At 42.6% G+C, this 24,641-nt stretch overlaps 1 protein-coding gene across 4 annotated transcripts in view; it reads left to right on the forward strand.

The window, feature by feature from the left end:
• Positions 1-20,957, forward strand: part of adprh (ADP-ribosylarginine hydrolase) — a 915,269-nt gene extending 894,312 nt beyond the window's left edge. Inside the window, exons 8-9 of one of the 4 annotated variants that reach the window (XM_084435179.1) lie at positions 15,494-15,665; positions 20,710-20,957. In XM_084435179.1, the coding sequence (XP_084291305.1) occupies positions 15,494-15,642 (149 nt within the window). In that variant the 3' untranslated portion in view covers positions 15,643-15,665; positions 20,710-20,957. Of the gene's footprint in view, positions 1-15,493; positions 15,827-20,709 lie in introns of those variants that run through there. The other 3 variants (XM_084435180.1, XM_084435178.1, XM_084435177.1) reach the window with 3 other exon arrangements.
• The last annotated feature ends 3,684 nt before the right edge of the window (positions 20,958-24,641 follow it).

The raw sequence follows: 24,641 nt of genomic DNA on the forward strand, positions 1-24,641 counted from the left end.
ATAAGCCGTCTCCACCTTACACGCTATGGTGTTGTTGCAAGTCCATCAAGCTAAAGCACTGAAGGACCTGCACACGGGTGGTCATGATCCAGAAGTTCTGCCAGAACTTCGAACTGCAACGGACCTTGCAACGAAGGTTACGGTGGGGTCTCTGGGTCGTGCGATGTCCACGCTTTTGTCCAGGAATCCAGGTGTCTGGCTGACACGAGAGATGCCGACAAGGTCAGGTTTCTAAATTCCCCCAAGCAGCGTCATGGAGCCGGTCGCAGGCAGGACGCCCAAGCCTGGCGGCAAGCGCAAGTCCAAGAGGCCCTGAGATGGGCGACCCGGAGATGGAGGGGACAGCTCTTCGGGAGATGGTGACTGCACCACTCCCTTCCCCGGAGGAGGTCCGGGTGGATAATTTTTTGTTTCATTCTGTTTTTGTTCCGCCGCTGGCCCCAAATAAAAGAGCAGTTTCCTCTATCTCTGGATCCCAAGAGGGCAATGGAGCAATGGACGGTGCGAAACCGGACCACTCTCATCCTCCTCTTCCATCACCAGCTGGCAGTTTGAGAACGCAACAAAGCCTTCTCATGCACCCTCTGCCCATTCGTGGAACCAGGTAACGGTTACTCCGCACACTCAGACCCCGCTGCGGGCCGCCTTGAAGAAAGAGCCCCCCCCCCAGCACAGTCCTTGTGTTCCACCTCGCTGCCCTATTGTTGCCTGTGGTCCCTTTGGTCCCACTTGCATGGTCTCTGCGAGCCTTGCTAGCGCTCCCCAGTCCGTCTCGTTGGCTCATTCGGACCATCAGGCTCGGCTATGCAATTCAGTTCACCCGGTGTCCCCCCAGGCTCAAGGGTGTCCGGTTAACTTCAGTGAAAGCTGTCGGTGCCCATGTCTTGCCAGCGGAGATCGCAGTCCTACTGGTGAAGGACGCAATCGAGCCGGTCCCTCCAGCCGATATGAAGACAGGGTTTTACAGCCCTTACAGCCTGGACAATCTTGGACCTGCTAGTTTTGTGTCAGAGGCTTCACAATGGTTCACTACGGTTCAAAATGCTCACACAGAAACATCCCAGAGATATACCAGCGATAGACCTGAAGGACGTGTTCTTTCTGTGTCTAGATTCTCCCTTGTGTTTGAGGGTCGAGCATATCAGTACTAGGTCCTACCCTTCGGGCTGTCCCTGTCTCCACGTGTCTTCATGAAAATCATGGAGGCGGGACTCCCATGAGAGAACACAGCATTGACATACTCAACTATCTCGATGACTGGCTCATCTGGTACAGTCCCGAGATCAGTTCATGTGAACACAGGGACCTGGTGGTCAGTCACCTCAGCCAGATGGGTTTTCGGGTCAACTGGGTAAACTCTCCCCCATGCAGAGGATCTTTTTTCTCGGTATGAAGTTGGATTCGGTCGAACATACAGCAAGCCTCACAGAGGTATGTGCTCAGTCGGTGCTGAACTGTTTGAATACGTACAAAGGTAGGACGACGGTCCCACTGAAATTGTTTCTGAGGCTTCTGGGGCATATGGCAGCCGTAGCCACAGTAACACTGCTTGGTTTGCTTCATATGAGACCGCTTCAGCACTTGGCTTCATGGTCGCTTCAGGCCATTCATGTTCTCACCTCAAACAGGTAGAAGCACCCGGCTCAATGTCGGCTTGCTGTGCCCTGTACTGTTGCGCTTATGTTCTCCACAGCAAAAACCTGTCGAGTTCACAGCAGCCAGACGTGGAGGAGCATCCAGTGCAAGGCCTACGACTGATGTATCCATGAGAACCGGTGCTAGGCTGGGTGCCAGATGTGTGACACAGAGGGGATCCCATATGTGTATTTCTCCATGGTAGTTCCTAAACGGAAGCCCTTGTCTTTCCCTTGGGGAAGCCCCCTGTAATGAAGCTGGAGCCGCCCCCGACACATTCCATTTGCAGTCAGACCTAAGTTTGCAGTTTGTCCAATATGTACAACTCACTCCACTAAATACTTCGGGGTAGGATGTGGCTCCACAGCATTCCTTTCCAGTCAAAAGGGCACTCTTTCCCAGTGTTATGCAACAGTCTCACTGAGTGGGTCATGTGGAACAGCAGTGATTGACATTCTCTCTGTGAGTCCTGTCCCATCGTATCCCTAATAGGCAGGAGGGATCAGGAGGCGTACACAGGGCACTGCAAGGCGGACAGCAGCTGTGGCGCTTTGGTAAGGATTCCTATTCGTCTGTCATGACGTGACATTGAGAGTGACCGACTGATTGGGAACATTTCGGTTACGTATGTAACCCTCGTTCCCTGAAAGAGGGAATGGAGAACTGCTGTACCACCCCAGGGTGGCCGGGTCACCGGGTCGACTCCTCAGCGAAAACCTGAAGATGCGATCTTATATACCCATTATATACTCATTATATACCCATGTTGCGAGGCAGAGAAGCTGATGCAATTATTGCAGGCCCGTTTAGTTTACACTCAAAGTAGATTGGCTTCTTAAGCGAGATTCCAATTCGTCGGACACAACATGACGTCTCCATTCCTATGGGATTATTATTATGCCTTTAAAATTTTAACTTTTCAAGAAATGAATGAAAATATAAACTGAAACTTAATAAAATGTCTTTGAAACCGGAAAAAATAAATCGCAGGCAATTTTTTTTACTTTGTTTTTAATACACTGCATGTTTTACTAATTGTTTTCTCTTTTTTCTTTCGCTGATCTGTACTTACAAATGCGCTTCCAGAGTTTTCATTTACGCTTCTGAAGTTTTCGTTTACGCTCCCTGAGTTTTCGTTCGCCATTCAGGCACATAACTCTCATGGGGGCGGGGCTAACAGCGATGTGTTCTCATTGGCTACTGAGTTTTTGATTGACAGATTGACCTGGAAGTGAAGAGGTCAGTGTTGTGTTTTACATGTGAGCGTCTGTAAGCGGGTTCCTATTTAATTTTAGTGATATAAAGTTAGGAGTTTCGATTTTTAATTGTATCTCTATTTTTTTATGCTTTGATTAGACTGTGATGTCACAATTTAAAGAGAACACTGTGGGATATTTTTAGCCATCAATAAAGTCTCACTCTAACCTTATAATCAAAGTTAGCAACCTTTTGACCAACTGTCATACGCACATGGGCTACAATCTACATGTATATGGATAAACGGATATGGAATATTTTCTGAAAAATCTTTGTTTGTGTTAATGTGAAGAAAGAAAGCCATATAGTACATCTGGGATGGCATGAAGGTGAGTAAAGGATAAAAGAGTAAAGGTAAACTCATCACACTACCCATTGTTAGCACTTACACAATCACAATTAATGATCACTTAATTCTGAAGAATTCAAACAATATGAAAATTGCAACCAGATGATGTCTTGCTGTCAGATGGTACAGACCTTCAAGGATATTTCATTATATTCTTTATTGTCACTATACATAAGTATGAAAGTGAAAGTCTTTGATGTTGTGACAGTCCGACCTCAGTATTCTCATAAAACACATATAAAACATAAAGTACATAATATACAAAATTTGTGTAAAATTCATAAATATGATCATTTGAACAGTTCTTGTTACAGTAAATGTAACAAAGCAGTGACTGAATACATTATAATGAAATATAATAATAAAAATAATAATTTATAACAAACTTTAAGTTGGCTTGAGAAAGCCGGACCAGAGAGCTTGAAGAAGTTTAAAGTAGTTTGAACTTTAAAGAAGTTAAAGGTTTGATTGATAGATTAGTTAGAAAGAAAGAAAGATTAGTTAGAAAGAAAGAAAGAAAGATTAGTTAGAAAGAAAGAAAGAAAGATTAGTTAGAAAGAAAGAAAGAAAGAAAGAAAGAAAGAAAGAAAGAAAGAAAGAAAGATTAGTTAGAAAGAAAGAAAGAAAGATTAGTTAGAAAGAAAGAAAGAAAGAAAGAAAGAAAGAAAGAAAGAAAGAAAGAAAGAAAGAAAGATTAGTTAGAAAGAAAGAAAGATTAGTTAGAAAGAAAGAAAAAAGAAAGAATGATTAGTTAGAAAGAAAGAAAGAAAGAAAGAAAGAAAGAAAGAAAGATTAGTTAGAAAGAAAGAAAGAAAGACAGAAAAAAGAAAGATTAGATAGATAGATAGATAGATAGATAGATAGACACTCACTGTCACTCGCTCACTCGCGCACATAGACACACATTCACTCACTGTCGCTCGCACACACACACACACACACACACACACACACACACACTCGCACACACACACACACACACACACACACTCACTGTCGCTCGCACATTTGAATACTTTTATTTGGATCTGAAAGACATTACAAAGAAAACAAGATCCAAATACTCTGGGAAGAGTCTTTGACACGGTGACAGGTCATCAATTCATGGCTCACACACTTGTACAGGTCCTTCTATATAAAATTCTCAAAACATTAAGGATAAACAAAACACCTCCGTCTCCATATCTGCATGCTCCCTATGGTGGCTGGAACAGAGCAGAATTTTGCAAGCCTTTTTGCCTCCTTTTTTTGCAGCCCCCCTAACTGCGTCCCCCTGATCACACTCTTATGGACATGGCCCAAACTTCCGAATACCAGAATTATTAGTCTGCAGTTGTATCCAAGATGGAGAATAAGATCTACCAGGGGTTGATATTTCAATAATTTGGAATAGTAGCAAGTATCCATGTACAGATCAAAACAGCAGCCCACCTCAAAGACACACACAGATTTCATAGCCTCATTTACAATTACAATGTCAGGAGTATTTGGAATGTTTTTAAAATAATCACTGTCAGATATGTTATGATGAAACCAATTAATTCGTACAGTGCTATGCTTGTAGATCTTACTATCATGTCCACAGATTACCTTTTGCAAGTCCTTTGCAACCAGATCAACCAGACGGTCATGTCTAGTCTAGCCACATAAAGCACCAGGTATTTTGCGACGCTGTAGATGTAAAAACAGCGATTCGCGTGATAGTTCTCTAACAGTTGTATCGTCATTGTTAAGCATGTTTAAAAGATGTCCTGTTCTGGAGGCGGTGTAGAGCCATTCAATGTTTGGGGCGCCGAGACCTCCGTCTCTACGCGGCTGGAAGATAATGTCCCGAGTTGTACGACTATTAAGACAAAACCATTTCCTCACCAACTTCACTGTTTTGTTGTTCATCTCTGACAGTGTACATTGTGGAATATGTACGTTCGGGAAAAGGTGTTGGATTTTAGCCGCTGCGATCAGCCTGATGGCTTCAATCTTCATCATTATGGGGAGTGGGGCAGCATCAATCAGCCCGAGTCTTTGGTGTACTCGTGACACAGCTCTGTTCCTCCCAATCGCCACTGACGTTAAATTTATGACCCAGATAAGGATATGTTTCGTGACGTTCATATAGTCGGATGGGTTTCTGCATTAATGAAAAGGCAGGGGGCTTGTCAGACTTTGCTTTATACCATCTGTTTCCTCCACTGCGTCTTTCATAGAATGCAGCACATTTTGTATGTTTGATGTCTAAACCTGACCACCTTATGAACTCATCTGTGCGGTGGAGCATGTTGGATATTACACTTTCATCTCTTGAGGAGATTTCCACATCGTCCGCATAGCCTTGCACTGGGTTTGGGGATCGCACACCTGCAGGTGCGCACTGGCACAACCACTTCATCCAGGAGTTAATCGCCAGAATGAAATTGATGGCGCTCCACGGGCACCCTGTTTTGATGCCGATTTTAAGTGGTATGGGATCGGTTAGGGCGCTTCCACATATAACTTGGATGTAAGAGTTATTATAAACATCTTTAATTACGTCTGCATACAGCTGTGGTAATCTTTTTTCATCTAATGCGTGAAACATGACATCATGGGGCAGTTTGCCAAATGCATTACGAAAATCCAGAAAGACAGTAAAAAACTTGGTAGATGAGTGTTTGAAGTCATCGATTCCCGTTTTAAGGCAGAAGACATGTTCATTCATCCCCTGCCTATTGATATAAGCTTTTTGCTTTGATGAAAGTATTCCTGTCTCTACTAACCAAGGAAGTATTCGTGACAGCATACACTTCATAAACACCTTATAGACTGTAGGTAGTAAGGAGATATCTCTCCAGGTAGACGGGTCGTCAGGAACATTATCTTTTTTGGGGATACGGTGGATCAGGGCCCCTTTCCATGATTCTGGGACTTTACCATTTTCCAGACAGATGTTAAATATATTGGTCAGAATTGGACACACTGTTTGTTTGGTAGTTTTCAGCGTTTCATAAGTCACACCATCAAGTCCGCTTGCTTTATTATTGGGGAGGTCATTAACCACTTTCTCCACTTCAGTGACAGTGAACAGTGAAGTGTTAGGTTGGATAGATTGTACGGAAAATAATGATCCAGTCCACGGCGGTGCATCTAACACGCCCCCAAGCCTCTCGTGTGCGCATTTTGAAATGTAATAGTTCTGCACAGACAGTATATTATTCGCGCCGACTGGTACATTTGGATATGTACTGTTGTTAAGAATGATTTGGATTGCTCTAGATTTTCTATTCCGCCATAAATATGCAAGTTTATCTTTGCCCACCTCATTTTGTTGTTGGGATCCGCTCCGTGACGCCCTCAGTGCTGGTTGAACGATGTCCCGCAAAAAGCGCAAATCCGCCTCGATCCAGCAGGCGAGGGAATCCGCGGTCTGGGCCTCGGGAAGGCCTCCGATGGCTCGTGGCATTCTCTTCAGTACACGGATTGTGAACTTCAGAAAAGGTAATCCAAACTGCCTTCCATTTCGCCGGGTGATTGTAAAAGTTCCGTTCTTAAAGTAAACTCCATTTAAAATGCGGATGAGTCTGATCCATTTTATCGGCGTTACTCCTGAGAAGAGGAAGTTATGTTTGTCCTCGAGATGTTTCGTATCCAGGGTCTTTCTAAATGCTCTTTCCTGATTTTGGAATAGAATCCACTCGTCCTGGCCCAGTGTTCTTACAGAGGTCGAAAAGTCTGTGTAGTTTCCACCCGCTGGGTGATTGAGCACAGGGTCGTGAATAGTCCAGCTTTGTTTGTAAATCCTGCCGGTCTGGAGAGCGTCTTTAAACGCGCTCTTAACTGTTGTTATAAGGCACATTGTCAAGAGTAGTAGCCAAAAGTCAGCCATGTCAAAATACACTTCCCTGCATTAACGCTGGCAGTTACAACGGGTGCTGCTGTTAGAGAATCATGCAGGTGTGCACTCCAGTGGCGCCATGACACACTCGCAAACACACACACACACACACTCGCTCACTGGCGCACACACACACTCACTGTGTTGCTCGCACACACACACGCTCACTGGCGCACACACTGTTGCTCGCACACTCACTCACTCGCGCTCACATACTCACTCACTCTTGACGGAACCCGTCGTGGAGGACCGAAAAAAAATAAAACATGCTAGTCTTTTTGTCGTGATGCAGGGATTAAAGTAGTGATGGGGACGAGACCGCCTATGCCGAGTCCGAGTCAAGATGAGTCTTTGAAGGGTCGAGACCGAGTCAAGACAGAGTCCGTTAGTTTTCAAATACAGTCCGAGTCCGAGTCAAGACCGAGTCTTTGAGGAAGCAAGTCCAAGTCGAGACCGAGTCTTTAGGAGTCGAGACCAAGACCATAAAAACATGTCAGTTTTCATATTCATGATTTAATATCACCCCAGTTAATAATCAACAGTTAGGCCTACAGACTAAGCTAGATTGGGAATTGTTTAGAGGAGCAGTCTTAACGTCTTAATATGGACTATGCTGAAGTGAAGTCACTGACACTGACCTACTGACACTCACCAGCAGCAGAGCCATTAGGTGGGTCGCACACCGGACGCGCGACGTGGCTTTTAAATTTGAATACATTATTCTCTATGAGTGTACACACACCGGCGGCGCCTTTCGCCGTCTGTCCGCGGCGCCCAGCAACGGCTCAGGACCTTGTTCAAAATCCTGCCGCGCCACAGAGCGCCATTTACATAGTTTTACATTACAGTTTTTCTCGATTGCTTAAACACTATAACCAGGCTTTTGAACTAAAATTTCAAAACCATAATGCCATTTATCAAAAAGCACACCCATTTCCCTAAACTATAAACACTATTCCCTGTTTTGACACATGAGTCAGATTTGTTGAACTGTCACTGCAAAACTCTACACACAAATCCCTTCATTTCTCATTGCCTAGACCATGATGTCATTTAGAAAGCACTAGCATTCAAAATTGTTCACTCAAGTCAGCACAGCTTCAGCTCAGTTAGCACACAATTACCCAAGTGGAAACACTAAGAGTCAAAATTTAACACACATCAATCAGAACCTTCAATAGATATATAAAAGGGCCCAAATCAGTTTATTGAGTTTTGGAACAATGGATCCAGAAAGACATGAAGGAAGAGGGATAAGAATGAGGAGGAGGAAGGGCAAGGACAAGAAGACAAGCAGTCTCAGATGAAATTCAAGTCACTCTAGTTGCCCATGTCTTTGTCAATGGTATGACTATGAGGGAGGCTGGGCTACGAGTAAGGCCAAATTTAAGTCGCTTTACCGTCACCTCGAGAACCTTCAGGGAGGTGTGGTGGCAAACAAAATTCTATCACTGAATAAGAGACAAACATTTCCAATAGTCTTTGATGAGGTGTATTTTCTTGCAAGAAAAGGTCAGCAGTCATACAGTCACACAGAGTGGTTGCAGAGTGTGACAGTGAAGGGAGGGTATCCTTTCTCCTTTAAAGTCTTGACTCCCAGAATGTTATCTTTCTAGGCCAATTATGGTATTTCAACCATATGTGGAACATTCTTAGACTTGTTCATCATATTGTATCCTTGAGTGGAGGCCCTCCTGTCACGTAACAACACTCTTTACCATTCCAATACAATTCCATATTAGAATATGGTTTGTGTGTGCTCTTTTACTGTCATATGATGGTCACACACATCTTACTGTAAGTAAATATAAAAACAAATTTAGAGGAGAGAGTAAAAAAAAAAAAAGAAGAAAAAAAAGAGTAAAACAGGAAAAAAAACAATTTTGTGTGTGTGTGTTGTACTGTGTAGTACATGAATGAATAAAAATGTGCCAATGTATCCATTGGTTGTGTCTTTTGAGTTCATCATGTGAAAAGGTTTGTGAGGGGGGAACCACAAGCAACATAACTTACCAGTTTTGGAAATTTTGTTTTGAATTTATTGCACCAGTGTCTTAGACAATGTTGTAGTGTGTGTGATTTTGAGGGCTTATGTGTCCTGTCTGAGGGCAAAGTTTGGTTTTTCAGCAAGAGTGAATGGTTTTGAATGTAGAGCTTCATTTTGACCTGAAAATAGGATGTTTGGGGAATTGGGTGAGACGTTATGGATTTGTGTTTATAGTTTTGAGAATACGAGGCATAGTTTCAAGAAATGTGTTTAAGCAATCGAGAAAAACTGTAAATGTACATTTATTTGTCTCAAATCGTCGTTAATGTATATACTGACTTCACCCTGTGCTGCAATATACATTTAGTTTTACATTCATTTACAGAAATCAGCTGCTTCAATGAAAATTGCTGATGTTATCGGATTTTCAGGTGATATTCTCAATTCATTCAGTTAACGGACGCTCTGAGGTAAAGTGAATTCAGACTGCAGACTTAGCAACGATTGTATTTAATTGTACTGTACAATCATAACAGTACAGGCATTATCTTAATTTCATAATGTCCTTAAACATAACAATATTGCTGGCCATAAACTGAGAAAGTGCGCGTCCGATCTTCAGGGTTAGGCCACATGTTTTCATCAACATCACATCTGATATTATCCAAGGCGATGCACCTGGGATAAAACCGCTTGGTATGTCGGATACACCCTTGGCAATCATCAACTGTGATGTCCCTGCAGCCAGCATCCATGGCTTCAAGGAGGGACATCTGGTCATGTGGCTGATGGTCATAAACCTTCCACCTCCATGCAGAAAAGAACTCCTTTATGGGGTTGAGGAAATGTGAATAGGGTGGAAGGAATTCAGAGACTTACCAGTCTTGGGTGGACTTCAAACCATGTTGTTATTGCTTGCGAATGATGGAAAGCCACATTGTCCCAGGTAATTACAAAGGTCCTCATGTTTTCATCCTCCTGATCCTGCTCTGGAACCAGGCGCTGGTGGAGATAATTGAGAAAGGCAAGGAGGCGCTCAGTATTATAGAGTCCAACCTGACATCTGTGAAGGAGTAATACTGCATTTGCAAATGCTGCACACATGGTAATGTTTGCCCCTCTCTGTCCTGGCACATCAACTGTGGCCCTTTTCCAATTACATTTCATCCACGTCGACGCCTTTTGGCCAGATTGAATCTAGCCTCATCTACAGGTATGTATATGAATTCATGAGGGGCCTGGTTGGCTTCCAATTCCATAACTCTCTGAAACAAAGTTTATGTAAATCATGTCATTACTGTATACCATACTGTACTGTAACCTATTACTGTGTAGGTTATCTACTTGCAAAGTGCAAAGCTTATAGAACTGGACATTGAATTGAATATACACTATACCTGGACATATTGTCGCCGTAGCTCCTTGACTCTCTCACTGTTCCTCTCAAAGGGAACAGTGTAGAGCTGCTTCATCCGCACTCTGTGTTTGGACAATGTCCGCGTAATGGTTGTGAGGCTGATGCTATCGATATTGTCAAATATCTCATGGTCCTCCACAATTCTAGTTTGAATTTCATGCAGTTTTATTGCATTATTTGCAACAACCATTTCTACAATGGCAAGCTCTTGATCATTATCCCCCAGAGGGTGGAAGACGTTGCATTCTTTAGAGGGACAAAAAAATCAACATATTCATTACTGTATGACCTTATTGACATGTCAAGTGAGAATAGAAACAATTCATGTAAAATGCAATACTTACCTGTTGGTTTGTTGAAAGATGCGTATAATGGAGGCAACCATTGACCGCCGCAAATTGAGCTGCACTCTTTCACCAGCCTCTCTTAGTGAAAGACCGTGGTTGATTACATGGTCAATGATAGTGGCACGAATTTCATCACTGACTACTGTTCTTGCAGCCCTTGGAATGCCACCACCACGCATTCTTACACCTCTACCTTGCCCTCTCCTTGGGCCTGCTCTTCTCCCTGGCCCTGCTCCTCTCACTGCACCTGCACCTCTCACTGCACCTGCTCCTCTCACTGCTCCTGCACCTCTCACTGCATCTCTCACTGGGCCTGCTCTTCTCCCTGGGCCCCTTGCTCTTACTCTTCCTCATCCAGACATTACAGTGTTTGTCTTTTTCTGTTTCTGTTTCCAAAAACATCACTCCTCAAAGTCCTCCTTTTACTGTATAAGTGTCAATGTAATAGAAAAAAAGAACCCCTGCCACTGAGTCTAAGCCAGACTGGAATCAGCTGTGGTTGGCCCAGTTTACCCAACATAAATCAGCTGTGTGTCAGTTATTCAATTGTTTGTTTATTATCAGCTGAGATATCTTGTTTTTGAACTGATATCATTGCAGAAGCAGAGGTTTTTATACTGTATCTAAGGTTTGGAATATTGTTTTTGCTATTGTGGGATGTTGTGTGTTAACATTCGTAAATACTACAAAAACAATCCATAATTTTGTTGGGAGGTATAGCTTGTCTGTTAAGAAAATGTAAGCATTGTGGAAATGTGTTCACTGACTGCATATTGTGTGAAAACGACATGAAATGTGTGAATGGTATGGCCACAAAAGACCGATGCTGTGCTAATTGTGTTTAGAGTTTTGAAAATGTGACAACTGGTTGGACAAACGCTTGTCAGCGACTGAAAAAAACTGTAAATTAAGGAAAGACGAGGTGTATTCACCCTGATGAGGGGGGATGTGATCAAAGCCTGGAGTGGGAGAAAAAGCACGTTCCACTCTCCACTCTAAGCATTCTGTAATCACTTCGCTCATGGTCCACTCCGGGTTTTCAATTCCCGCTCACAGAAAAACTGCTCCGTGTTCACTCAATTAATCTTAGTTTTGGAGAAGTGCATGTCAGGCTACAGCTGAGCGCTGAGGTAGAACTATATTTCAGTTACCATGGACACACTTATAATGCAGGAAGGCTCCGGTGTATCGGAGATCGATAAAAGTGTAAAAAATAAATGGAGATGGGCTTGGCTTAGCGAAATGGGGGAGAATGGCAAGCCTTTTAGTTTGTGGGCTAAAAAAATCAAACAGCCAGGTACGTGTCTTTGCACAGTATGTCACAGGAGACTTCAATATGGCAATAATGGCTATAAAGTGCTAGCTCGCCATCAATCAGAAGCTAGTCACAATGCTGCCGTTCGTGCTCTGCAGTACACATGCTCCCTGCCTGATGCGACAAGTACCACAACGGAGGTTCATCCATCTATGGCCGACCGTGTGTGCGATCTAAAAGTGCGCATATGTTCTTTCATAGCGGAGCATGACCTGTCGTTCAAAATCTCATAACCGCTAGTTAATTTAATGCAATCAGTTGTCAAAGACAAGAGTGCACTTTCAAGATTGTCTGTATCTAATGCACACGCCTCCTACTTGTGCACACATGGCATTGCTGTTCATTGGAAAAACTAATTGTCAACTAAGCTGAAAACGAAGATGTTTTCTTTAAATGTAGACGAGTCAACAGATGGAAACATGGACAGGATTCTGAATGTTCTTGTTCGATACTTTGATGAGGATATGGGTAAAGTGGCAACCCAGCATCTGGCCTCAAGGAAAATGAATATTGCAGATGCCTTAACAATCACGCACACACTGACAAATATTCTCCAGTCATATAGCCTGAACTGGAATCAGGTTGTTGGTATACTGTTGGATAACTGCAATGTAATGAGAGGGAAAAAGTCTGGAGTAGAGACACTAGTCAGGAGAGAAAATCCATCACTCCTGGACATCAGCGGAGACACTGTCCATATGGTCTCAAATGTAGCCAAGGCCCTTTTAAATCCTTTCCAGGGATTTGTGGAATAATTTTGCTCTGATGTAAACTATGACATTGAAAATCACCCAAACAGAAAGAAGTTTTTTCTGAGTTTCAGTCCTTAATTCATTTGGCGAATAAGAGTCTAATACGGCCCATCAGCAGCAGGTTCCTGCAAATGCTAGATGTGTGCAACAGAATACGGGAGCTTATGGATCCATTGATTGTGCACTTCTACAGCATCCTGTCACCTCATGATCAACACAAACACAGGTACATGGCAATAGCATGCTCGTTTTTTTATTATTTAATTTCTGTACTAGTAGGCCCAGTTTTCAAGATCTCATTAGCCCTTCAGTGTTAAAGAAAAAAAGCAATGGATTTTTTTTTTTTTTTTTTGGGGTGATAATCAAACAATATATAAAACAATATATATAGAATATCGTGCAAAAGTTTGTGTATTTTAGTAATTCAAATTAAAAGGTGAAACTAATATATTTAGTATATATAACTATATACATATGCATGATTATACTTTTTTAGAGGGCTGACATTTCTGTATTTAAAATCCTGTTTTTTTATTGATTTTATATAATATTCAAATTTTCTGAGATTTTGAATTTGTGGTTTTCATAAGCTGTAAGCCATAATCATCAAAATTATAACTTTTGCACGATATTCTCATTTGTCGAGATTCACTTGTGTGTGTGTGTGTGTGTGTGTGTGTGTGTATATATATCTCAACGATCAATCAGGTTATATCAAGTTATAGATATACAGATATACAGATATTCATTACAGACAGTCCCACATGAAGGTAATTGGCAAAACTGCCTCCAAAATACAAATTACCCCTGCATTGAGGAGATCGTGCCTGTCTTCTTATGGGACATACCAAAATCAATTGAAGAAATGAAGGAGAACCTTGACAAGCAAAAGGAAAGGAAACTGAGGGAAGCTGTGAAGATCCTCTCAGCAGTTAGGGTTAAAAAAGTAAAGAAAGGTTCCACCTCTTCTGTTTGTGCTACAGCCTCCACCTCCTCCATCCCTGGACTTAAACGCACTGCTGCTACAGCCTCCACCTCCTCCACCCCTGGAGTTAAATGCACTGCTGCTACAGCCTCCACCTCCTCCACCCCTGGAGTTAAACGCACTGCTGCTTCTGCTACAGCCTCCACCTCCTCAAACCCTGGAGTTAAAGGCAAAACTGCTGCTACAGCCTCCTCCACCTCCTCCACCCCTGGAGTTAAACACACTGCTGCTACAGCCTCCACCTCCTCCACCCCTGGAGTTAAAGGCAAAACTGCTGCTACAGCCTCCATCTCTCCTGGAGCAACTCCTGCACATGTAGCTAGTCAAACACTAAAACGGGTGTCAGGTGTAGCCAAGCTTCAGGAATATGGTTTCACAGCCAAAAGGCAGAAAAAGTGAAAAGCACTCTAGAGACTTTTGCACAAGAAAAGCACTTTAATGGTGGTGCTGTTACTTTTTGTCTTTTTTTTCTTCCTGTTAATTAAGAGTTTCACAAAACATTGTTTGGTCTTATAAGATAAATAAAAACATGCACTGAAAAGTTATGTAGATGGTTGATTATTTGTCAAGCTAAGTATATTTTTTTCATAGATTAAAATAGCTTTTAAAATACGCAAACTGGCAACATTAAAGCGGTTTAAAACGTCTCCCCTTAAAACGCTATTGGTCTCGACTATTTAAAAAGTTAGAGGAATATTACTTGGCCTGAAAAAAAATTTCAGTCAGAAGAAATTTTTTCGCGTGATGTCGTGAAGCATTGCAGATGCGACGTAGGTTGTCGCCCACTATGACACACTATACGAGATCGAATCTCGCGTCCCGACGCCCGTTGTCTTTTACGAATCCCCATGACACCCTACGTCAAACGGATCGTGCCAAAATCTGGCTAAAATCATGTAATCTGAACCAGGCATAACAATACCTTTATTAGACCATTTGTCCTTTTACCTCAATACAATAATCTTACAAAAAATGTATTTCATAAATTAAACTTCTATTTCTACACATTTAAAAACAACATTTCATTTTCTCCAATTTGAGAAAGTACTCCCCCCACTGACCAAATTTCAGAAAACATTACAATGTCACTGACCAATTTAAAATATGTATACTCTATCTTGATTCTAGCAGTTATCATCCCTTTTAGTACCATTTCAGCATTAATTGGACCTATACCTAACATTTAATTTTTTCTAGTTTTCCATATGGACAACTTAGCTGATCCCAACAAAAAAATCAGTAAACATTTTTTCCTCCTTTCTTGAAAATTATAAATTGGACCACCTGTAAAATTCTGATAAGAAAATTCTCCCCAAACTTTATAAAAACTTTAACTTTTTATAAAAAATTAAACATTCCCTCCAACCTAAAACAATCAATAAATAAGTGATTAACCGTTTCTTCATTTTATTAAGTTTCAATTTATATTTTCATTCATTTCTTGAAAACTTACGTTCAATTTTAAAGGCACAATAATAATCCCATACATTCCCTCCTTCAGGGGACAGGGGTTACATACACAACCAAGACTTTTTTTTACACTGTTAACTTATGCTGGACTAAAAACTTCTCTCTTTACAGGAGACAGTGACAGCACTGCAGTGATTGCCTGCTGCTGTTGGGGTCTAGTGTATGGAATGGACGGAGTACCCCTGTGTAACTACAGTAACCTGGAGTACAGGGACCGACTGGAGAGAGTGGCACAAAAGCTATACACTCTCTCTCACTGATGAAGAAGCAAAATTGTGAACAGGCAAAATATGAAAATAAATAAATAAATAAATCATACATGAAAAAGATAGCATCCCATAAAGTAATGATATTAAGAAAAGTATTAGGAGTGTGCACGAATAGACGAATATTCGATCTGTATTCATTTTTCAAAAAATAAAAATACTATTCGAATATTGCTACATGTTGCTTTGCTGGCCGTTATTGCAGTGAATCCATGAAAGTCCTAAGCATGCAAACTAAAACTCACATAACTTAATCTATTGGGTGGTGCTGTGGATAATGTAAACAAGTTGATTGAGACAGGGGCTGTGTCCGAAAACTTAGGCTGCGTTTTACACTGCAAGTCTTAATGTACATATTTGATCATTTGACCATATCCGATTTTTTGGCCTGCCTATTTACATTCACTTTAGACATGACTGGTTTCCGATATCTGTGTTTACATTAATTCCCACCCAAAACAATGGTCTGTGATCGCTTTACTGTGCACATGGTAGTCCCTCTGGTTTTAAATGGCAGTGCTATTAAAATTATTTATGTAGTTCATGTCATGTGGCCATATTTGCCAGCATGGACAAGATAACAGATGTATCTGACCGAACTAATATAGACCAGAAAATAATGGTCATTTTTGTTTATTTTATCTACGGCTCGTTAGATCTTGTCACGGTTCATGAATCGGCTGTCTCTCACTGATGTGTCTGCGTGAGTGTATTGTGTGGGTGTGGTTACTCGTTGTGTTGATTAGTGTCACCAGCTGTCATCAATCCCAGGTTCCTTTATATGCCCAGTAACTTCCCTCTCATGTTGTCAGATCGTTGTGGTTGTTCCTCGGTGAGTGTCCTGTTCTCGTGCCTCGTCTGCTACGTTCTTCGTCTGGATTTCGTCAGTTCCTTCGTGTCGTCTGGTTGTTGGATGCAGCAAGCACAACCCAGCTCAACGACTTCATCGCTCACTGCATCACACGTATGGACCAACAAGAGGAGAACGTCTCGGGCACAGGTCGTGCGGTACAAGCACTCGTGAAGCAGGTGTCCGAGCTCTCCCAACAAGTACAACTGCTACGGACTCCCACTGCGCCCCCCACACCGCCCGTTCCCCCACCACCAGCGCCCGCAGCAGCGGAAGGACCGGAGCCACGCCTACCCACACCAGAGGGATATTCCGGTGAGCCTGAATTTTGCAGAGCGTTCCTCACGAGATGTTCCATGCATTTCGCCTTACAGCCACGGACTTTCCAGAGTGAACATGCAAAGGTGGCATTTGTATTGACCCTGCTGTCAGGGAAAGCAGCGCTTTGGGGAACGGCGGTGTGGGAGAACGGAAACGACTGCTGCACCTCGTTCCAGGCACTCTCCGAAGAAATGAGGAGAGTTTTCGATCGTGCAGTGGCGGGTAAGGAGGCGGCCAGATTACTCGCCGAACTGCGACAGGGGGAAGGCTCGGTGGCGGACTATTCCATTCGGTTCCGCACCCTGGCCGCAGAGTGCCGTTGAAACGAGGAGGCGCAGTGGGATATGTTCCTGCATGGGCTGGCTGACCGCGTTCAAAGGGAGATATACACCATGGACTTACCAGAGTCGCTGAATGGACTGGTGGAGCTTGCTCTGAGAGTGGACGCTCGACTGAATCGTGTGACCAGATTGACACGTCCCAGCCGTCCACAGCCCGGCACGGAGGACCACCAGCACGGTGGTGCGAGCGCGGTCAGCCCCGCATTCGTCCACGAGCCCATGCAGGTGGGGAGAGCTCGGCTTTCCCGGGAGGAGAGGGAAAGGCGGAGATCCCAAGGACTCTGCCTATACTGTGGCCGGGCGGGCCATTTCATCCACTCCTGCCCGGTAAAAGAGCAAGCCCGGTAGTAAGTATGAGGCTACTATCGGGTGGGATCTCCGCCGAGAAGACCTCATCACCATCATCGACTCTCCTCCCGGTAAGACTGAGATGGCGAACGTCGACGCACTGCACCAACGCACTGCTGGATTCGGGAGCGGAGGGTAATTTCATGGACTTCAAACTTGCACTCATGGACTCACCACTAGCACCAGTGGTTTTGGGAGTCCATGGGTGCATGGCTTTCCAGACACAATCCCCGGGTCGACTGGTGCACTAACACTGTTTCCACATGGAGTAACCACTGTCATGAGTCCTGTTTAGTGTCTGCATGTCCTTCTGTGTCTGGTTCTGTGTTTCAGAGTGAGGCAGCGGATTTGTCTAACGTGCCCGCGGAGTACCTCGACCTGAAGGAGGTGTTCAGTAAGTCTCGTGCTGCTTCTCTTCCTCCGCATCGTTCCTATGACTGTGCGATAGATCTACTGCCAGGTAAATCTCCGCCTAAGGGCAAACTTTACTCTCTTTCTGTTCCCGAGAGGGAGGCCATGGAGAAATATATTTCTGATTCTCTAGCCTCTGGGTTCATCCAGCCTTCCTCTTCTCCTGCGGGGGCGGGGTTCTTTTCGTTGGGAAGAAGGATGGTTCTCTGCGACCTTGCATTGATTACCGAGAGCTGAACAACATCACGGTGAAGAATTCTTATCCTTTGCCATTGATGTCTTCAGCTTTCGAGAGGTTGCAGGGAGCATCTATTTTCACGAAACTGGACGTAATGCATATCATTTGGTTCGCATCAGGAAGGGGGATGAATGGAAAACCGCTTTTAATACCCCTAGGGGACACTTTGAATATTTGGTTATGCCTTTCGGGCTTTCCAACAGCCCAGCGGTTTTCCAGGCACTCGTGAATGACGTGTTGAGAGACATGGTAGATCAATTCATATATGTTTACCTGGATGACATATTGATTTTTTCTTCGTCTCTCCAGGAACATGTTCAACACGTCAGACGAGTGCTCCAAAGACTGTTAGAGAATGGGCTTTTTGTCAAGGCGGAGAAATGCGCGTTTCATGCACAGTCTGTTCCCTTCCTAGGGTACATCATCTCCTCTGAGGGAGTGCGCATGGATCCTGACAAGGTTAAGGCTGTGGTAGATTGGCCAAGTCCAGATTCCCGTAAGGCCCTACAGCGGTTTCTGGGGTTCGCCAATTTTTACCAGCGTTTCATTCGCAATTTCAGCCAACTAGTCGCACCTCTGACTGCCTTGACCTCCCCCCGAACGACGTTCAGGTGGTCGAACACTGCCGAGGCAGTGTTCACCAACCTCAAAAGTCGCTTCGTTTCGGCTCCCATTCTTGTCACCCCTGATCCCACACGTCAGTTCGTGGTGGAGGTCGACGCGTCAGAGGTGGGAGTAGGAGCAGTGCTTTCACAACGCGCTTCCTCAGACGACAAGATGCACCCTTGCGCGTTTTTTTCTCATCGACTATCGCCTGCCGAACGTAATTATGACATTGGTAACAGAGAGTTGTTGGCAGTCAAGTTAGCGTTGGAGGAGTGGTGTCATTGGTTAGAGGGTTCGGGGGTACCCTTTATCGTTTGGACCGATCATAAGAATCTTGAATACATCAGATCTGCTAAAAGACTCAACTCTAGGCAGGCTCGGTGGGCTCTTTTTTTCGGACGTTTTGATTTTGTTCTCTCGTACCGCCCGGGTTCCAAGAACATCAAACCCAACTCTTTGTCTCATATTTTTGATCCATCCGAACGCCCGGTGACTCCCGAGTGTATTTTACCTGAGAAAGTTGTCATCTCCACTCTGGTATGGGAGGTCGAATCGAGGGTCATGACAGCCCTAGAAGGGGTAACGCCTCCGCCCGGTTGCCCACCGAGTCGTTTGTTTGTTCCGGAGGGGTTACGGTCCGACGTTATTCGATGGGGTCATTGCTCCAACGTGGCTTGTCATCCAGGAGTGACTCGCACCAGTTTTCTAGTTAAGCAACGATTCTGGTGGCCATTAATGGCTCGCGACATTCACGATTTTGTTTTGGCTTGCTCAGTCTGTGCCACTGGTAAGACATCTAACCAACCCCCAGACGGGTTACTTCGACCGCTGCCTGTCCCTTCGAGACCCTGGTCCCAGATCACGTCTTTCGGTTACATGGCCTCCCGATGGACATGGTCTCTGACAGGGGTTCCCAATTCGTATCCAAATTTTGGCGAGAATTTTGTAAGTTACTTGGGGCCACGGTCAGTCTGTCCTCGGGCTATCATCCCCAGAGCAATGGCCAGTCTGAACGAACCAATCAGGACCTCGAGAGAATGTTGCGATGTTTGGTTGCCAAGAATCCGTCGTCCTGGAGCCAACAGCTTTCTATGGTGGAGTACGCCCACAATTTGTTACCAGTGTCATCCACGGGCCTCTCGCCATTTAAGTGTAGTTTAGGTTACCAGCCACCAATTTTTCCGAGTCTGGAATCCGAGGTCGCGGTTCCCTCCACTCACGCATTCGTCCAGAGGTGCCGCCGTACTTGGACTAGAGCCCGTGAGACTCTACTCCAAGCAGGGGGGCGCATGAAGGCCAAGGCCGATCGCCACCGGTTAAAGCCTCCCGTTTACGTCGTGGGTCAAAAAGTGTGGCTTTCTACCAAGAATATTCCGCTCCGCTCCGTGTCTAACAAGTTAGCTCCCAAATTCATTGGCCCATTTCCTGTCACCAAAATTATTAGTCCGGTGACAGTCCGACTCAAACTCCCTCCTGCGTACAGGAGAATTCACCCCGCCTTCCATGTGTCTAAAGTCAAACCCGTGTTTTATTCTCGCATTAATCCGCCTGCCCCGGTTCCCCCCCCCGCCGCGACTCGTAGATGGGGAGCCCACGGATTTGGTACACCGCATTCTGGACTCGAGACGGAGGGGACGCGGATTTCAGTACTTGGTTGACTGGGAGGGTTACGGTCCGGAGGAGAGAAGTTGGGTACCTGCTAGAGACATTCTGGATCACTCCCTTATCGATGATTACAATCGACAGGTAAGGTTGTCTGGGAACGCCAGGAGGCGTTCCTAGGGAGGGGGGTACTGTCACGGTTCATGAATCGGCTGTCTCTCACTGATGTGTCTGCGTGAGTGTATTGTGTGGGTGTGGTTACTCGTTGTGTTGATTAGTGTCACCAGCTGTCATCAATCCCAGGTTCCTTTATATGCCCAGTAACTTCCCTCTCATGTTGTCAGATCGTTGTGGTTGTTCCTCGGTGAGTGTCCTGTTCTCGTGCCTCGTCTGCTACATTCTTCGTCTGGATTTCGTCAGTTCCTTCGTGTCGTCTGGTTGTTCCACGGTTCCTGAGTTTCACTTCGAGCACGCTGATCACCGCACCACCACCGGATCGCCATCTCGTCCCTGCTTCAACTGCCACCTGAGTGTTTGTCCCCGATCTGTGTCATAACATCTGACCACTTATAATAAACTGAGTTTTACTTGCATCTTGCATCCTCCTGTTATTTCCTCACAGATCTGGAATTCTGAAGTGAAATAAAGTATAGCGCTGTAAGAAAAAAAAAATAATTAAAAAAAATAATTTGAATGGATTAACGAGAGAGAGAGAGAGCGAGTGAGTGAGTAGTCTAATAGTAAAGCTTGTTGGTTTAATTACAGGGAAGGTATCACCTCATTGCTGAGAAATATAATGTAGCTTTCAGTAGTGAAGATGTTTTATTTATAAAACACACTAGCAGAGGTAGAAAAACAGATTTTCTTTATAAAGTTCCCACCTCAATAAAAAAATGCTGTGAGAGAGCGCATACTGGCACATCTGCTTCATAATACAACATTAAAAAGCTCTCTTTGTGGGTAAACGTGTCATCCTCGCCTTTTGGTCCCTAGTGAAATAAATTGTTTACTTAAGCACAATTAAGTATAACTAAATGTTTTTATGCCACACTATAAATTGGTATACTTAAAGTCTGTTAAATTGGAACAACAAATTTTGTACTAAATGCATTTTAGTTGTCCAAAAGTAGTGCTAAAGTTCAACTAAAGTTGTATTTAATATACTTGTTTGTGCTAAAGTGGAATTTTTCCAACTATACTTAAAGAGCTCCTATTATGGATTTATTAAAATTACCTTTCATGTAATGTGTCACATAGCTCTACGTGAATGAAAACATCCTGCATCCTGCATCCTGTTTTACTTTTACAAGTGCACCGTTTATAAAGTTATTGTCTCAGGGACAGTAAGAGTTGACTCTGAGTCAATTAAATTAATTGTTTTTCAAACGAGTCCTAAGCCCTTTGGTTGTGACGTCAAGATGAAACATCAGCATATTGCCATACTGCTAGTAGCAGTGTGTTCTCATTGGCTACTGAGTTTTTTATTGACAGCTTCTTGACCAGGAAGTGAAGACGTCAGTGATGTGTTTATGTGTGGATTTGAGTGTCTGTAAGCGCAGCTTTCCATTTCATTTTAAGGATATTAAGTTAGTTTTGTTTTTTAATTGTATCTGTATTTACCTGCTGCTACTACTTTGTCGACAGAAGCTTTTAGGAGCACAAGAGATCTATTCAGTTTATTCATGTGTAATTGTACATTAAAGTACTGTATATAATACTTAAAATATTGTATAGTGTCCAATGTTTTCGGAGAATATTTGTTTATTGATGATTCTTTTGCATGTTAGGCTCTGATTAGGTTGAGCTGTTACAATTTAAAGAGAATACTAGCAAACGTGTGTGATATATTCAGCCGTCAAGAAAGTTTCACTTCAACCAGGTAATCAAGGTTGGCAACCATGGCCATCACACTACTCATTGTTAGCATGATATACATTTACACCATCAAAATTAATGTTAAACAATATGAAAATTACAATCGTGGCCTGCTGTCAGATACAGACCTCAAAGGGTATTTCATTACATATGTCACACAAAGAATGTTCTTGTTGCCATTTTGTTTTTAATTGATAATTGTATTTAGTTTTTTTCATTTAATTAATACTATCTTCTAACATTTAAAATTGTAAATATATTTTAACAATCATCAACCGTTTCAATTGTGACTTATACAACCAGTTAAATGAATGTAATTGAAAATATGAATAAAAAAAATGTACATTCTTTATTGTCACTAAAGCATATACACAAGTATCAGAGTGAAAGTCTTGGATGCAATTATGTTGTGACAGGAAAGACCAGAATCCACAAAACATTAACTGCATAATATACATGTAATGCACAGTATTCTCATGATATACATTACTATACAAAATGCATAATTACAAATACAGAATACATTTAAAAAATTCATATACATTTTAAATGTTGCAATGATTCTTTGAACAGTTCCTGTTGCAGTACAAGTAACAAAGCAGTGACTGGATACAAGCAGTACAAGGATAGTCCACCCAAAAAATGAGGATTCTCTCATCATTTACTCACCTTCATGCCATCCCAGAATCAGATGTATATGACTTTCTTCTTCACATAAACATAGACAAAGATTTTTAAGGAAATAATTAATCTCTATAATACAAGTGGATTGTAACCCATGTACGTAAGACAGTTGGTCGGAAGTGATTTTTAATAGTTAAAACAGTTTACATTATTAGTATTTCTTTTATCTAGCATATTGTTTGACTTCAGAAGGCATTGATTCATCCACTGAGGTCGCATGGATTACCGTCATGGTCACTGTGTGTGGTTTTTAAAGCGTCTTTAGGACTCGCAGAGATGGATTACTTTCCTTACAATCTTAATTCATGTTTATCTGTAGAAAGAAAGTAAAATGCCTCTGGGACAGCATGAGGGTGAGAAAATAAGTGAGAATTTTATTTTTGGGTGAACTATCCCCTTAACATTCATATGCTGTTGGTATGCTAATCCAAGATCAGCATAGACTAGTAAGAATAAAGTGCAACCTCTTGTGTACTTGTGAACTGTGTTTGTTTTAATCTAGAGGAAATTAAAATATTTGCTAGTTTATATTAAAATAAAAGAAATCAGGTGTCTGAAGATCAAGATCCCAGTCATTCAAAGATGATGTGTCTGAACAAAGTAAGATTATTGTCTGACTATAGGGACAGTGGATCTCTGGTACTATCACTCCATCCTCTGTGTCAGCATCAGAATTTTGTTTGTGGAAAAGTTGCTCCACTCCCTGGAAAATGAGAGGGGAAATGTATTATAATCTAACAATACAAACTGCTTTGAACTCCCACATACAGTAACAAGTTGCAGACTTAAAATATTCATTCCAAACAAATTATATAAATGTTCTAAGGGATTTTACAGTACTAAATATTTACCTCAGAGTCATGCAGCATTTATCATCTGTAATACGGTTGTGTAACCAGTAGATGGCTGTATAGCCCTATATATAAACATATATCCATGGCTGTGTATTCCCTAGTTGCTGGATGTTTTCAGTCATAATTACTTGCATGTATTAAGTTTTTAATTTGGACATATATTTATTATTAAAGACTATTAAAGATTAAACATTTTTCTCAGAAATGTTCATTTGAAGTGCAATTTTTTGCATTATTATTAGTCAAATATGGACTCATATGGGTTCAACAAAAAGCATTTTGTTACTCATACTAGCTACATATAATAGCTTTTTCAGTCATCTTTATCACACAAAAGTAATCAGAATAAATATTGCGACCAGGGCGATACTTCAAAATAATGGAGTGTTTACATATTATGACCAGAGACGTGTTCTGTGGTCAAGTTGTGTCTCTCCTCTTTCAAAAACTCTGCATTGCAAATTAATCAGCAATTGAGAAATTCAGGTTTAAATAGCTTTATTGGCATGGTAAAAAAAAAGGCTTTACATTGCCAAAGTTGAATCAGGCAGTGATTGACAGCTATGTGATTGGTCCTATGGCATCGGTCATTGACTGATACAGTACTTTTTGTACTGTAGGCTACAGTACAGATACTGTACAGTACTCTAGCCCAATGTTGTTTGGTGTGGCTGGGGGGAAATATGATCTAATCAAAGATCTAATCAAAGACTGTAACCGAATGTAGATAAACAAGTCATGTAATGATTGGGCTAAGTTAAATCAAGACAACACAGCTGTATAATGTTATGGGCTCTCACTGAGCTCTAAAATGCCCCTCCACCTGAAAAAAGCCAATACTGTATTATAAATAGTATTAGTAT

Source organism: Rutilus rutilus, assembly GCF_951802725.1.
Source record: "Rutilus rutilus genome assembly, chromosome: 16".
In the NCBI taxonomy this organism is placed as follows: Eukaryota; Metazoa; Chordata; class Actinopteri; order Cypriniformes; family Leuciscidae; genus Rutilus; species Rutilus rutilus.